The 17,354-nt window shown below is 44.1% G+C and overlaps 1 protein-coding gene across 1 annotated transcript in view; it reads right to left on the bottom strand.

Annotated features, from left to right (window-relative positions):
* ACACA (acetyl-CoA carboxylase alpha) overlaps window positions 1–17,354 on the bottom strand; it is an 856,108-nt gene that overhangs the window by 691,109 nt on the left and 147,645 nt on the right. The window contains exon 18 of the mRNA XM_066609221.1: window positions 15,858–16,008. Within this exon, the coding sequence (XP_066465318.1) occupies window positions 15,858–16,008 (151 nt within the window). The remainder of the gene's footprint in view (window positions 1–15,857; window positions 16,009–17,354) is intronic.

Below are 17,354 nucleotides of genomic sequence, written 5' to 3'. Positions count from 1 at the left end.
GGATGTTCTGGAGTCGTGTTGCGCCGACCATCTCTTGTTCAAGTGGTCTGTTTGTGAAATATGACTTATCGTGAATCCAGTCGTGGATGATTCGCGCCTGGGCTGCTAAATTGTAGTCTCTGAGATTAGGTAAGTTAGTTCCTCCGTTCTCTCTATGTTTCTGTAGCGCTTTGAGCGCAATACGCGGTCTTCTTCCCCCCCATATGAAGTTCCTATATAGGTAGTTTATTCTTTTTATATCTTTTAGTTTTAAAAATATAGGTAGCGAGTGTAGGATATATAATAAGCGGGGAAATTCTATCATTTTTATTAGGCTTATCCTTCCCAAGAAAGAGATCGTGAAGTTTTTCCATGTGTTTAGGGTAGTTTCTAGTTTTTTGATGTGGGGTTCTATATTTGTGTTATATAGTTTGAGTGGGCTTCTTGTGATTTGTACCCCCAAGTATTGTATAGCATGTTTTTCCCACTTGAATGGATATTGTGTTGACCACGGGGGTTTGGCCGGTCCTCTGAGAAGCAAGGCCTCTGTTTTGTCTAGATTTAAAGTGTAGCCCGAGAGTTTACCGATTTTCTTGATTTCTTGTAATATGGGGGTTAGTGTTTCCCTGGGGTTATTTATCACCAATAGGAGGTCGTCTGCAAATGCTTCAACTTTTATCTTAGTACCACCGCAGGTCGCCCCTGTAAAGAGTGTCGTTTGTGTCAGGTATCTAAGTAGGGGGTCTATTGATAGATTAAATAACAGTGGTGAGAGAGGGCAGCCTTGTCTGGCTCCTCTAAATAGATCTATGTTGGGGGTGTTAAGGCCGTTGACTGTGAGGGTGGTAGTGGCGTTCATTTGCGTCGTGTCTATGTAATTCGCAAAGATCTGTCCAAAACCTCTTTTTTCCAATATTATGTTTAAGAATGGCCAGGCCATTTTATCGAAGGCTTTTTCTGCGTCCAGACTCAGTAGCATCGTAGTCTGGCCCTCGGGGTTTTGTGCTGCCACCGTCGCCGCTATGGCGGCTCTGATGTTCTTTAGAGCACTCCTCCCCTGTGTAAAGCTTTTCTGTGCTGGGTCTAGTATGGATGGGAGGATTAGCTGGAGTCTGTTGGCTAGTATCTTGGACAGAAACTTGTAATCACAGTTTAGCAGTGCTATTGGTCTGTAGGATCTTGGGTCTGTCAGGTCCTTGTTTGGTTTGGGGAGCAGTATCGTTCTCGATGTTCCAAAGTCTTCTGTCTGTGTGTTGTATGTGTATATTGTGTTGTAGAGTTGAGTCAGGACTGGCACAATGTCTGCTATTAGTATTTTATAATATTCTGCGGAAAATCCGTCGGGGCCCGGTGTTTTCCCCCCTTGTGCTGTTGTGATCGCCTCTCGTACCTCCTCCTCGTGTATGTCGGCGTCTAGTAGGGATTTTTGCTCTTCTGTTAGTTTTGGTAGATTCACGGATTCTAAGAAGTTGTTTATGTCTTGTACGTTTGTTGGTTCTGCCCTATATAGATTTTCGAAGTATTCGTGCAGTATTTGAGCCACCTCTTCTTGTTTTGTTGTAAGACTATCCCCATTAATATGTCTTAAGGTCAATATTGGCTTGTGTGGCTGTCTTTGTTTGGACAAATTGGCTAGCAAGCGTCCCGTCTTATTACCCCACCTGTAAAATTTGTTTTTTGTTAATTGGTTTTGCCAATGTGCGTGGGTGTGTACAAACGTATTTAGTAGGTGTTTCGCTGTAAGAAGGGTTTGGTATGAGTTGTCATTGTGGGAGTTCGTATGTTCCTTTTGTGCTTCTAGGAGGGAATGATGTAGTGCCTCAAACTCCGTTTGGAATTTTTTCCTCCTATGGGACAAGTAGCTTATGATGTGGCCCCTCATCACTGCTTTTGAAGCCTGCCAGAATAGGTTTGTGTTGTCTATATGCGCATTATTGTCGTCTGCGTAGTTGTTCCAGTGGATTTTCAGGTATGCTCTAAAGTCCTCTGATTCCCATAGGAATGAGGGGAAGCGCCATATTTTGGTTAGCCTTTGCGGGGTTCTCAGTTGTAGTCTCATTACTATCGGTGCGTGGTCGCTAAGGGATATTGGGTGAATTTCCGATTGGTAGTGGTATTCAAAAATGCTGTTTGATATTAAGAAGAAGTCTATGCGTGAGAATGAGTGGTAGGCGTTGGAGCAGCATGTGTATTCTTTGCTAGTGGGGTTCAAGAGTCGCCATGGGTCACATACACTGAGTTGTTCTTTAAGTGTTAGTAGTGCATGTGTGGTTGAGGTTGCTTGGGTAGATGGTCCCGTTCTGTCTAGTGTTTCGTCTTGTATGCTGTTAAAATCGCCCCCCAGGATTATTCTGTCGCTTAGATATGGTTGTAGTTTTTCTATTAGTGTGACATAAAATGCTGGTTGGTCAGTGTTGGGGGCATAGACGTTCACCAAGGCGTACGTTTGTTCATCCATTTTCATTCTCACTATTAGGTACCTTCCCTCTGGGTCCGCTATGCTTTGCAGTATTGTGTGTGGCATATTTTTTCTGGTCAGGATGGCTACCCCTCGTGACGCTGATGTGTGTGAGGCCGTGTAACATGCGTCTATCCATGGTGCTCTCAGTTCTCCCTTCCCCTCTTTCTTCCAGTGTGTTTCCTGCAAGAATATTATGTCTGGCTTGTATCGTTTTAGATGTGTTAGTACTTTTTTCCGTTTAATGGGTGTGTTAAGTCCGTCTACGTTCCAAGATAGTGTTTGTATTGTGGTGGGTGTTTGGTATTCTGTTGTTTCTAAGTCTCTAGGCATGTTGGTAGGTGTAATTTGGTCATAGTTACCGTAGTTTTTGCCTCTTTTTTTTTGTCGCATCCCTCGGTTCCAGCGAGCCGCGGATGCAACTGGGTGTTGATCGTGCCGTGCCTGCGGGGCCTCCTGATCCTCCTAGTGGTCCATTTTTTAAAGGTCAGATGGGTCGGAAAAAAAGAAAAAAAAATGAAAAATGTGAGAAACATAGTAATAATAAACATGTAAACTTTAAACATCTATTTCGCCTTTTCTTTTTGCGTGGCGTGCGCCACATCCACTGTATTTGGAACAGGATTGTAATAAAGAGCAACAGTACAGTTCCTTTTTTTTTTTTTTTTATTCTTTTTCAGCCTTGTTCTCCGTTCCCCTCCATCTGTAGGTGTCTTCTTGCTTCCTCCGGGGTATTGAATATTAAGGATTTGTTACCGTCTTGTATCCGGAGTTTTGCTGGGTACAGCAATTGGAAGCGTGTGTTTCGTTCGTGCAAGCTTTGGCAGATCGGGGTGAACAGTTTGCGCTTCTGTGACACCGCCACCGAGAAGTCTTGGAACAGCAGGATCTTTGCCCCTTGTATTATCAGTTCTCCTTGTCGTCTGTAGGCTCGTAGAATTGCTTCTTTTGTTGTCCAGTGCATATATTTTGCTATCACTGGGCGAGGTCTGCTTCTGTTGTTACGCCCATCCCCTGGTGGGCCGATTCTGTGGGCTCTTTCTATTGTTAGGGGGTCATTGGATATATCGATCTGTAGCGCTTGCGGTAGATCCGTGGTTAAGTAGGCTATAAGCTGGCTGTTAGATACTGTCTCCGGTATTCCCACGAAGCGGAGGTTATTGCGACGGTGTCTATTCTCCAGATCGTCGACTTTTTCCCGGAGCATTTCAGTTTCTGTCTGGCTTCTTTGTAGCGCGGTTTCTAGCGTTGCGATGGTCTGTTCTATGTTCTGGTTTTTTGTTTCTAGTTCTGTCAGCCTTTGGGTGTTGTCTGTTATTTGTGACATTGCTGAGTTTATGGATTTGTGCAGCGCCTCAAGTCTGTTATCAAATAAGGGGAGAAGCATTTTTGAGACCTCTTGTGCCACTAGTGTCGCCTGCGTCATTTCTGCACTGTTCGTTGGTTGTTCGTTAGTTTGTATAGAAGAAGTGTCCATTGCTTCGTAGTCAGAGCTTGGTGAAACCGCAGCGCGTGGTGGAGTATTTTTTGAAGGGGATGCAGATTGATGCGCAGTCTTACTCTCCTTTTCCTTGATGTTTTTGACGGGTCTACTTTTTTGTTTTCCACCTGTGGTTGTTTTGTCTATGTCTGACTGGCGGGTTGCTCGTGCTGGGGTGCCTGCACTTCTTTCGTTTAGATATTTGTCCATTTTTCTTTAATGACTTCTCGGTGTCGAGTGTTTTGTGCGAGTTTGTTGTATTAGAAGTTGTTTCCTGTTCCGGGTTGTTGGTGGTTTATTTTTTGTTGTGGATGTGGCTTTTTGTCCTAGATCTATTTGTTCATGTCTTTTTTGTTTAGTGTCTTTATGTCAGGTCCCGGCTTTTCCTTTGCTATTTCTGTCTTGTTTTCCTTCTTTCCCACTTTCCCAGTGTTTTTTGTCTTGTTTGGATATTGTTTGTGCTTAGAGTGGGCTTCGGGTAGGTTTCGGGGGGAGGGCTATGTTTTCCTGTAGTTTTTTGTTTGTGTTCCCGGTTTTGAGACCCTTTCTTTTATGTCTGTTATGATGCTTGGGGTTTTCCCCTACTGTGGCTTCTGTTCGGCTCCTCCCCCTGACTCTTATAACGGGCGGGGTTTGTCTCTGACGTCACGGCCTCAAATCTAGGCCGCGGCTTCAAGCGCCGCTAGGCCGCAACGTTCCGGCTGCTCCCCTGTAGGATCGCCGCTGCAGGGATGTCCCCTGGGCCGTTCGGAAGCCTCCCAGGGCTTCACTTCCCGTCTGGCGCTGAGTGGGGGCCTTGTCTGTTGGGGTGTGGGGTCGCGGCCTCTATCGCCGTCCGGCCTCTACCGCTGTCTGGCCCCGGCTCTCTGGCGGCCCCCCGATGTGTCACTTTACCCTCGGTGGGGCTCCCGTGCCTCTCAGCTGCTCCCCGAGGCTCTCACCCTCCTTGCGGCCCGGTCGGCGGTGGTCGCGGCTCACGCGGCCGGAAATCTAGGCCGCGGTCTCAGGTGCGGCCTATGTCGCGGCGTCACGAGTGCTCCCGGTGCGTCTCTGGTAGAAGTCGGCGGGTCTGCGCGCCCTTCCGGATACCCTCCAGGCAGGTAAGGTCCCGGTGGCTGTTGGGGTCGGGATCGTGTTGTTCTTCCCGGTCGCATCCCGCTCCTTCTCTCCTTTCCCCGCGGGTCGGATCGGGTGGTTCGCCGGGGGCTTTCCGAGTACCCCTCGGATGTGGGGGTCTTCTGCCAAGCAAGCAGGGGAGATGTCCGTCCCCCGCAGCTGCTTTTTTTGTGGGTCACCAGAGGGTCCCGGTGTCTCTGGGAGTTGTATCGCAGGAGCTCTGAGAGACACGTCCTGCTCCCTCTGTGTCCTGGGCGGAAGCTCCATTCATTCGTTTTTATATATCTAGATAACAACCAATCACAGCGCAGCTTTCATGTTACCTCAGTGGTATAATATATAACAACCAATTATAGCGCAGCTTTCATGTTACCTTAGCAATATAAAATATAACAACCAATCACAGCGCAGCTTTCATGTTACCTGAGCAGTAAGAGAAATAACAACCAATCACAGCGCAACTTTTATTCTGCCTCAGCAATATAAAAAATAGCAACCAATCACAGCGCAGCTTTCATGTTACCTCTGCGGAATTATATATAGCAACCAATCACAGCGCAGCTTTCATGTTACCTTCGTGGTATAATATATAACAACGAATCGCAGCACAGCTTTGATGCAACCTCAGTAGTATAAGAAATAGCAACCAATCACAGCACAGCTTTCATTTTACCTCAGCATTCTCAATATCCAGCAATTGTCAAGTGAAACGTTCGGTGGATGCATCATTTTCTGGTTGAACACTCATCCCGTTGCTCGTAATGCCTTTTGCTTTCGTGCTTGAGATGGAAATCAAACGATCTTTGTCTGGGGGGGCATAACTGTCGATGATGCTCGCACGCGCGCCACCTATCGTAGGATAGTTGTACTATGCCTATAATCTTCCCAGGAGTGTACTCAGCAACTTCCCAAAGTCTCATGGCAATTGGATGAATGGTGTAGTAATGCATAAAGGACAGACAGACAGACATACATTCATTTATATATATCAGGAAGTGAGAGAATTAGATTCCGTACGTAAAATTTGGACGCTAATTGTTTTGCGCTTAGAATTGAATAATCGACTTGGGACCCATTAGCTTTTCCTATTTATGACATATTCAATGCCCGTGCCAAATTTCAAGTTTCTATGTGAGAAAATTACATTCCGTACGTAAAATTTGGACGCTAATTCTCTTGCGCATAGAATTGAATAATGGAGTTGGGACCCATTAGCGTTTCCTATTTATGACATATTGAATGCCCGTGCGAAATTTCAAGTTTCTATGTGAGAAAATTAGATTCCGTACGTAAAATTTGGATGCTAATTCTTTGGCGCATAGAATTGAATAATCCAGTTGGGACCCATTATCTTTTCCTATTTATGACATAATCAATGCTCGTGCCAAATTTCAAGTTTCTATGACATTGGGAAGCGAGAAAATTAGATTCCGTACGTAAAATTTGAACGCTAATTTTTTGGCGCTTAGAATTGAATAATCGAGTCGGGACCCATTAATTTTTCCTATTTATGACATCATCAATGCTTGTGCCAAATTTCATGTTTCTACAACATCGGGAAGTGAGAGAATTAGTGGCAATGATGGAAATCGAACGATCTACATGGGGGGTCGTAACTGTCGACGACGCACGCACGTGCGCCATTTATCTTAGCATAAATGTACTATGCCTATAATCTTCCCAGGAGTGTACTCAACAACTTCCCAAAGTTTCATGGCGATCGGATGAATGGTGTAGTAGCGCATAAAGGACAAACAGACAGACAGACACGCAGACATACATTCAATTTTATATATATAGACTAGCTTACCCGTTATTGAAAATTAGATTCTGTACGTAAAATTTGGGCGCAAATTCTTTGGCGCTTAGAATTGAATAATCGAGTTGGGACCTATTAACTTTTCCTATTTATGACATAATCAATGCTCGTGCCAAATTTCAATTTTCTATGACATTGGGAAGCGAGAAAATTAGATTCCGTACGTAAAATTTGGACGCTAATTCTTTGGCGCTTAGAATTGAATAATCGATTTGGGACCCATTAACTTTTCCTATGTATGACATAATCAATGCTCGTGCCAAATTTCAAGTTTCTATGACCTTGGGAAGCGAGAGAATTAGATTCCGTACGTAAAATTTGGACGCTAATTCTTTTGCGCTTAGAATTGAATAATCGAGTTGGGACCTATTAACTTTTCCTATTTATGACATAATCAATGCTCATGCCAAATTTCGAGTTTTTATGACATTGGGAAGCGAGAAAATTAGATTCCGTACGTAAAAGTTGGACGCTAATTCTTTTGCGCATAGAATTGAATAATAGAGTTGGGACCCATTACCTTTTCCTATTTATGACAGTCAATGATCGTGCCAAATTTAATGTTTCTACGACATCGGGAAGTGAGAGAATTAGTGGCAATGATGGAAATTGAATGATCTACGTGGGGGGTCGTAACCGCCGATGACGCTCGCGCACGCGCCATTTATCATAGAATATTTGTACTATGCCTATAATCTTCCCAGGAGTGTACTCAACAACTTCCCAAAGTTTCATGGCGATCGGATGAATGGTGTAGTAGCGCATAAAGGACAAACAGACACGCACACAGACATACATTCAATTTTATATATATAGATTACAATTTGACTTCATGATTGCATGAAAGTGCCTACATATATAAAATGCTGAGTGGAATGGCTGGGCTTAAGGACATGGCCCTTTTTTTCCATTTACGGTTTTTCCTCCGACGTTTAAAAAAATCATATCTCATTTATTTATCCATCGACGTAGATGTCTGAAGACTTGTTTTTTGCAGGAGGAGTTGTATTTTTAATCATATAATGTGTTGAAAAACATTTTAAAAATTCTAAGTGGAGTAAAATGGAAAAAAAAAATTCCTCTATCTATGGGTGCGTTTTTTTTTACAGTGCACAAGCTACAACAGAAATGACATGATAACTTAATTCTTTGGGTCAGTACTAGAGATGAGCGAGCACCAAAATGCTCGGGTGCTCGTTACTCGAGTCGAACTTTCAGTGCTGCTCGAGAGTTCGTTTCGAGTAACGAAGCCCATTGAAGTCAATGGGCGACTCGAGCATTTTTGTATATCGCCGATGCTCGATAAGGTTTTCATTTGTGAAAACCTGGGAAATTCAAGAAAGTGATGGGAACGACACAGAAACGGATAGGGCAGGCGAGGGACTACATGTTGGGCTGCATTTCAAGTTCCCAGGTCCCACTATTAAGAGTGAGACGCCTCCCCCCCCCCCCCACACACTGTCAGCATAAAGATCGTTCTCCTCTGCCACAGCTGTAACAGCTGTGGCAGAGAAGAACGATGTTAGCCCATTGAATTCAATGGAGCCGGCAATACAGCCGGCTCCATTGAAAGCAATGGGCTGCCGGCGATCGCGGGATGAATTGTCGGAAAGGGCTTAAATATATAAGCCCTTCCCTGCAATTCATCCAGAAATGTGTAAAAATAAAAAAAATATATACTCACCTTGTCCCGGCAGAACGATGTTAGCCCATTGAATTCAATGGAGGCGGCAATACAGCCAATACACTGAAAGCAATGGGCTGCCGGCGATCGCGGGATGAATTGTCGGGAAGGGGTTAAATATATAAGCCCTTCCCTGCAATTCATCCAGAAATGTGTAAAAAAAAAAATTTATATATATACTCACCTGGTTCCGGCAGACGGAGTTCAGCGGCAGTCCTCCTGAACTGCTCTGAACAGCTGTGAGTAGTATGCAGCAGCCGGGGATTTCAAATCCCCGCCTGCTGAATGAGCTGCCTCTAATTGGTCACAGCCTGACCAATCAGAGGTAGATCTCACTCACACGCCCATTCATGAATTTATGAATGGGTGAGTGACTGCTGCCTCTCATTGGCTCAGCGGGACCAATCAGATGAGAGGCAGCAGTCACTCACCCATTCATGAATTCATAAATGGGTGTGTGAGTGAGATCTGCCTCTGATTGGTCAGGCTGTGACCTATTAGAGGCAGCTCATTCAGCAGGAGGGGATTTTAAATCCCCGGCTGCTGAATACTACTCACAGTTGTTCAGAGCAGTTCAGGAGGACTGCCGCTGGCCGCGCTGAACTCCGTCTGCCGGGACAACGTGAGTAGATATATTTTTTTTATTTTTACACATTTCTGGATGAATTGCAGGGAAGGGCTTATATATTTAAGCCCTTTCCGACAATTCATCCCGCGATCGCCGGCAGCCCATTGCTTTCAATGGAGCCGGCTGTATTGCCGGCTCCATTGAATTCAATGGGCTAACATCGTTCTGCCGGGACAAGGTGAGTATATTTTTTTTTTATTTTTACACATTTCTGGATGAATTGCAGGGAAGGGCTTATATATTTAAGCCCTTCAGCGACAATTCATCCCGCGATCGCCGGCAGCCCATTGCTTTCAATGGAGCCGGCTGTATTGCCGGCTCCATTGAATTCAATGGGCTAACATCGTTCTGCCGGGACAAGGTGAGTATATTTTTTTTTTATTTTTACACATTTCTGGATGAATTGCAGGGAAGGGCTTATATATTTAAGCCCTTCCCGACAATTCATCCCGCGATCGCCAACAGCACATTGCTTTCAATGGAGCCGGCTGTATTGCCGGCTCCATTGAATTCAATGGTCAGTGCTCGTTTAATCGAGACGAGTACCGCGTGGTGCTCATCTCGAGTAACGAGCATCTCGAGCACCCTAATATATTTGAACGAGCATCAAGCTCGGACGAGTATGCTCGCTCATCTCTAGTCAGTACGATTACTATGATACCAAACTTATACAGTTTATTTATTTATTTTTGCTGTACTACTTTTTATTAAAAGATTTAATTTTTTAAAATTATTTTCTGTGACCATCTTCTGACATTTTTTTATTTTTCTGTCAATATAGTTGTGACAGGGCTCGATTTTTGCGGGATGTCCTGTAGTTTGCGTTATCATTTTAGAATACATATGACTTTTTGATCATTTTTATTGCATTTTTTCTTGGAGACATGGTGAATAGAGATGAGCGAACGTACTCGGTAAGGGCGATTTCGCAATCGAGCACCGCGATTTTCGAGTACTTCACTACTCGGGTGAAAAGTACTCGGGTGCGCTGTGGGGCGGGGGGTTGTAGAGGGGAGTAGCAGCGGGGAACAGGGGGGAGCCCTCTCTCTCTCCCTCTACCCCCCACTCCCCGCTGCAACCCCCCGCTCACCCACAGCGCACCCGAGTACTTTTCACCCGAGTAGTGAAGTACTCGAAAATCGCGGTGCTCGATTGCGAAATCGGCCTTACCGAGTACGTTCGCTCATCTCTAATGGTGAACAAAAAAGTGCATTTCTAGCATTCTTTATTCTTTTTTCTGATGACGTTCACCGTGCGGTGTAAATAATGCATTTCTTTGATAGATCGGACTTTTACGGATGCAGTGATACCAAATATGTATTTTTGTTTTATTATTTAGATTTTTACTAAAAATATGACAAAAGGTTTTTGTTTTGTTTTTTATTTAAATTTTTTTTTTTTTTTTTAATTAGTAAAACTTTATTAATCTTATTTTAATACGGCTTACTGAAGTTGTTGCCAGTGGGAGTCAGTTGTAAGAAGTAGCAGGCGCCCGGGTTGTATGTATAGCATTAAGGGGTTAATTTCAGAAAATATATGAGTATAGTAGTTTGGTCTGATCTTTTTTATTTTCTAAGTTAGGTTTTATTTGTATATGGCAAAAACGCAAAATTTGTCCTGCTTACTTGAGGTGCCAGGACAATAGTTCCAAAACATTCAAGAGAGTTCGCAATCTTCCCAGGAGTGGGCGTTTCAGCAAATTTACCTCAAGGTCAGACTGTGCAATGCTCAGAGAGATTGTAAAAAACTCAAGAGCTACATCTCAGACTCTAAAAAGCCTCAGTTAGCATGCTAAATGTTCAAATTTATGACAGCACAATTAGAAAAAGACTGAATAAGCATGGCTTGTTTGGAAGGTTGCCAGGAAAATTCCTCTTCTTCAATAAGAAATATGCCAACATGGCTTTAGACTGACTAAACCAATGTGGAGATTTTGGGCCATAATGCTAGTACCCCTAATGTTGTTGGCAGTTGGGGATACATTGTATATAAATAAACCACTATACTCACCTTTTGCTGTGGAATGTTCCTCTGCTGGCACTCCGGTCTACTATTTATAAACACTGCAGCAGTCACGTGGGTTGTTTACCTTTGTGACCACTGCAGTCAATAAGAGACCAGACAGGGACATCATCAGTAATGTCCCGTAAACCTGCCTAAGGCCGCCTGCAGACGGGCGGGTCGGATCCGGCGGCGAGAATTCTCGCCGCGGGACCCGACCACAGCGCCTGCAGGGACGAGCGCGTACTCACCCGCACCTGGCGGCCCCGGCTCTTTCATGTGCCGGCTGCCGGGCAGCTGGCGCATGCGCAGACCGGAGCCGGTGGCCGGGTGAGTGATGTTTCTGTGCGAGGCTCTGCGAGCCCCGCACAGAAATAGGACATGCTGCGGTTTGTTTGCCGCGCGACATTTCGCGCGGCCAAACCGCGGTCGTCTGCATAGGAGTGCGTACTGTAATGCACTCCTATGCAGGCTTTCAGTGGCGGAAATCCCGCGGATAATCCCGCCGCGGGATTTCTGCCCATGTGCAGGCGGCCTTAGAGCTTAAACATTAGAAGCTCACTTTACAGGATTAGAGACATTAACACGGTGTGTTGTCTTCCTGGCGCTCGAGTTCGACACATCGCGGATCGGATTGACAGATTACTGGGAGGGGCTGGTGAGGATCCAGCGGTCATGGTGCACGTTGGCACCAATGAACAAGTTAGAGGTCAATGGAGGGCCCTCAAAAATGATTTCAGGGACCTAGGGTCCAAGCTCAGGGCGAGGACCTCCAGGGTAGTTTTCTCGGAAATACTACCTGTACCTAAAGCCACACTAGAAAGGCAGCAGGATCTTAGGGAGGTAAACAAGTGGCTCCGGAGTTGGTGTAAGAAGGAGGGATTTGGGTTCCTGGAGAACTGGGCTGACGTTGCTGTCGGCTACAGGCTCTACCGTAGGGACGGGCTGCATCTTCATGGGGAGGGTGCAGCTGTGCTGGGGGATAAGATGGCTAGAAGGCTGGAGGAGTGTTTAAACTAGGGACTGGGGGGGGAGGGTAAAATGAGAAATAGTGGGGTAGCCAGTGTAACTAGCGATCCGGGTCCAAGCAAAGGGAATGGGGGTCGAGCAGGGGGTGGGGTTAGTACAGTTAGAACTGATAGATCAGCCATAAGTACGAATAGCAACAAAACAAATTTAAAAAACAAAAAAAATGATATAAATTGTATGACCACGAATGCAAGAAGTCTGACTGGTAAAGTGGGTGAGCTTGAAGCGAGAATGACTGATGAAAATTATGATATAGTCGGAATTACGGAAACATGGCTTGATAAGTGTGATTGGGCGGTGAATTTGCAGGGGTACAATCTCTTCAGAAGGGACCGAAGGAACCAGAAAGGGGGAGGGATATGTCTGTACGTCAAATCGAACTTGAAGCCGAGGCTACGGGAGGATATAGGGGTAGGAGACGAACAGGTGGAATCTCTGTGGGTAGAAATACAGGGAGGAAAAAATAACAAAATCCTGATAGGGGTCTTCTATAGACCACCAAAAGCAACAGAAGAAACTGAAAACTTACTACTAAGGCAGACAGAAGAGGTGTCAAAGTGCAACGAAGTAATTATCATGCGGGACTTTAATTATCCAGATATAACATGGGAGAAGGAAACCTGCAAATCTCACAAGGGTGATAAGTTCTTGAGAGTAATTAAAGACAATTACCTGAACCAACTTGTGCAGGAACCAAGAGGGAGGGCCATTCTGGACCTAGTACTAACCAACAAACCGGAACGTATAAAGGGGGTGCAGGTTGAGGGGCACTTGGGGAACAGTGACCACAATATAATCAACTTCCAGCTGTCATTCAATAGGAAGCCTTATCAGGGAGCAACAAAGAAACTAAACTTTAATAAAGCAAAATTTGATGAGCTTAGAACTACTACGGTAACATTAATTGGGACAACATCCTCAAAAATAACGGTACAGAGGACAAATGGGAAAAGTTTAAAAGGATCCTAATCACCTCATGTGAGCAGTTCATTCCCTTTAAAAATAAAAGAAACTCAACTAAAAGGAAACCAATGTGGCTCGACAAGACGGTAAGAGGGGCAATAAACGAAAAAACTACTAAAGCAAAAAGGCAGCGAAGAAGCGCTAAAATCATACAGGGAAAAAAACAAAATATGCAAAGATAAGATCAAAACTGCCAAGAAGGAAGCAGAAAGACGGATCGCCAAAGAGAGCAAAAACAACCCGAAGCTATTTTTCAACTATATTAACAGCAAATGATTTGCAGGGAGAGCACTGGCCCTTTAAAAAATAATGCAGGAGAAATCATTGATGATGACGAAGGGAAAGCAAATCTATGAAACAGTTTCTTCTCAAGTGTATTCACAAACGAAAAGGAAATGCCACACGAGATGCAGGGGAATAAAATGAACCCATCACAAAATATCTCATACCTAACGCAGGAGGAGGTGCGGAAGCGACTAAAGAAGACTAAAATTGATACATCGCCGGGCCCAGATGGATTACACCCAAGGATACTAAGGGAACTAAGTGACGAGATAGCTAGGCCGCTATACCTAATATTTCTAGACACTATCAAGACCGGTGTAGTACCATTGGATTGGCGCATTGCCAACGTGGTTCCAATTTACAAAAAAGGGAGCAAAAGTGAGCCTGGTAACTACAGGCCAGTAAGTCTCACTTCAGTAACGGGAAAAATTTTCGAGGGGATTCTGAGAGACGCCATCGATGAGTACCTCAAGGAGATTAAGGGAATAACTCCTCACCAGCATGGATTCATGAAGGGTTGCTCATGTCAGACAAATCTGATCAGTTTCTACGATGAAGTAAGCTCTAAGCTGGACCAGGGAGAATCTATTGATCTCGTATATCTGGATTTCTCTAAAGCCTTTGACACCGTGCCACATAATAGGCTAATATACAAAATGAGGCAGCTCGGACTGGGCGAAAACGTGTGTAAGTGGGTAAAAAATTGGCTCAATGATAGAAAGCAGAGGGTGGTAATAAATGGTTCGTACTCTGCTTGGACCACAGTCGCTAGCGGGGTGCCACAGGGTTCAGTATTAGGCCCCACTCTGTTCAACATATTTATCAATGACCTGATAGAGGGGCTGCACAGCAAAATATCAATATTTGCAGATGACACAAAATTATACAATATAATTAATGGAACGGAGGACAATGTGCGGCTACAAACGGACCTGGATAAGCTGGGGGCTTGGGCAGGAAAATGGCAAATGAAGTTCAATGTTGAAAAATGTAAGACTATGCACATAGGCAGGAGAAACGGATGTCACCAATATTCACTTAATGGGGTACCACTAGGGAAAAGTGATATGGAAAAGGATCTGGGGGTATTAGTGGATAATAGACTAAACTGGAGTAACCAATGCCAGTCAGCTGCTGCAAAGGCAAATAAAGTCTTGGGGTGCATTAAAAGAGGTATAGGGGAGAAGGATGAGAACATTATCCTTCCATTATATAAGGCACTTGTCAGGCCTCACATGGAATACTGCGTACAATTCTGGTCACCGGTGCTCAGGAAAGATGTCACAGTGCTTGAGGGGATTCAAACAAGGGCAACTAAACTAATACATGGAATGACGGGACTGGAATACCCAGAGAGGCTATCCAAATTGGGACTATTTACTCTAGAAAAAAGAAGGTTAAGAGGCGACCAAATAACCATGTATAAGTACATGAGGGGACAATACAAGGATCTCTCCCAAGATCTGTTTACACCCAGGACCACGACGGTAACAAGAGGACATCCGCTATGATTAGAGGAAAGTAGGTTTCATCACCAACATAGAAGGGGATTCTTTACCGTAAGAGCAGTTAGACTGTGGAACTCTCTGCCGGAGGAAGTGGTGATGGCAAAATCCATAGAGGAGTTTAAAAGGGAACTTGATGTCTTTCTGGAGAAGAAGGACATTATAGGATATAAATCTTAGGTTAATTGTCAATCCGGGTATATAGGCAGGTAGGAACTATTAGGGGTTGATCCAGGGAACAGTCTGATTGCCATTAGGGAGTCGGGAAGGAATTTTTTCCCCAAAAGGGCTAATTGGCTTCTGGCCTTGGGGTTTTTTGCCTTCCTCTGGATCAACACAGGAGGATAGACAGGCTGGACTAGATGGACATTGTCTTCATTCAGCCTTACATACTATGTTACTATGTTACCAGGCCTACCGGCTGGGTGACCTCACTTGTCGGATGTTGTGGCCCCACAGTATTTTATGCGGGGGGAGCCCAAAAACGATATAAAATCAATAACTCAGTTAAGAGAGTTGTACATAAACAAATCTCCACAAACCTCAATGAAATAAAACAAAATGAGATTGATAAAGTCACAGAAAACAATTATTTCAAGTTATTGTTTCTAAAGGTAGCTCTACAAGCTACTGATTCATGGGGATACTTCATTTTTCACACACTGCTTTTTTGGCTTAGTTTATATTAAATAAGTAATGACAGTGTATTTTGCACTGTGGCATAGTTCATCTAAGGTTGAATTTACCTAATTTTAGGACCTTCGTGATACATAGAACTATGGAATTCAAGGAGGGTGTACTTAGTTTTTCTTATCACTGTATATGAAATGCGTAATACGAAAATATATTGTGATTATAATATTTAACCATTTCTAGAAAGATAACAGCAATGGTTCTTGTTCTACAATACCTCGATCTCAGCATAGCACTGCCCTGCAAAGACATGACCTCCATCTTCTACCACATACTGAATAAGCTTGCCAGCAGATGGAGAGCGCAGAATTGAAGGATCATTTTCCTTTTCAAAAACACAGGTTTTATTTCCGATAGTGATACGGTACCTATTAGAAAATAAATGTATCAGAACTACTCGAAAATAATACAAAGAAACAAGATGTATGTAGTTAGAAGACACAGTATTCTGTATATAGCTCCCAATGGAAACACTATCCTATAAATCAGAAGAAACCTTTCAAATCCCTGCTTTCTCTGTAGTGGAGGTCAAGTGAACACAGCCCTATTTTTTCTTGTTGTTTTTGAAATTTATAGAAAATCTTGTGAAGTGAAGCTGATTTTCTATTACTTGTCTCCATTAATCTTCATAGATAATTGCCTTGCTCTTTCATCTGAATATGCAGTAGTATTAGAGTCAGGTAAATTTTTTCTTGCCCGTGTATTTAGGCAGGTGATTTTCTCTTAAACTCTTGTGCAACACTTTTATACACTGCACAGACACCTCAGCTGTGCACGCCACGTTCAACTTTAACTCCTACAGAATTCAGACTTCAGTGTTCTATGACTGCATGCTACAGGTAATAATTGGTGTGCACGTGGGTGTCATCATTAGCGCAGTTACTGTGACTTGTGGCAACTGAGAAGTAACTACTAAACACTAGGGCCGCCTGCACAGGGGTGGGTCGTCCCCCGCTTGCGGGATTCCCGCTGCAGAGTTCGACCCGGCGCCTGGGTGGTGACCCCAGCATACCTCTCCACTGTCTTCTCCTCTGCTGCTTATGTGCCGCATGCGCAGTACAGAGGATGCCGCGCCATCACAATGGGGAGGACGTGGCTGCTGCGACCATTCTGCAATGATGATTGCAAAATGGCTGCGGGGCGGACGGCTTCCATTAACTTCAATGGAAGCCATCTGTGCATAGCCCACGCAAAATCGCAGCATGCTGCGACTTCTCCCCCGTGAGAGGAAAAATCGCAATCGATTTCCGCACAGGAAATTGGGTATCATCATAGCATGCTATGGGCTGCAAAATCCAGAGGCGGAAATCCTGCTCTGGATTTTGCAATGCAAATTCGCTCGTGTGCAGGAGGCCTAAGTAAGTTACTATACCATGTTACTATATGAACACACATGTAATAACACAAGCAAGCATCTACGCTAGAGTAGATGATTTGTACAAATTTTGATTAACTTTATTTCTGTTGATTTCATGTTCTAATGGAAACTTGTGGGATATTCTAGTATCTCACTGAAGCAACATTTTGAGAAAATCTCAAAGCAAAGATAATAAACGTACAGTAGTGAATATATACACAGTGCTTGCAACATTACACTATGCACCAATTTTCAGGATAAGAAGATGCTGCAACATGGACAAGGAAACACTCTAGAACTGAAAAGATTACTTTTATGCTAACACCTTATTTGTGCTTGATGGGCTGATCTTTTGAG

Source organism: Eleutherodactylus coqui, chromosome 1, assembly GCF_035609145.1.
Source record: "Eleutherodactylus coqui strain aEleCoq1 chromosome 1, aEleCoq1.hap1, whole genome shotgun sequence".
Lineage (NCBI taxonomy): Eukaryota > Metazoa > Chordata > Amphibia > Anura > Eleutherodactylidae > Eleutherodactylus > Eleutherodactylus coqui.
The sequence above is the reverse complement of the archived record's forward strand: the minus strand, read 5'-3'. Positions and strand labels throughout refer to the sequence as shown.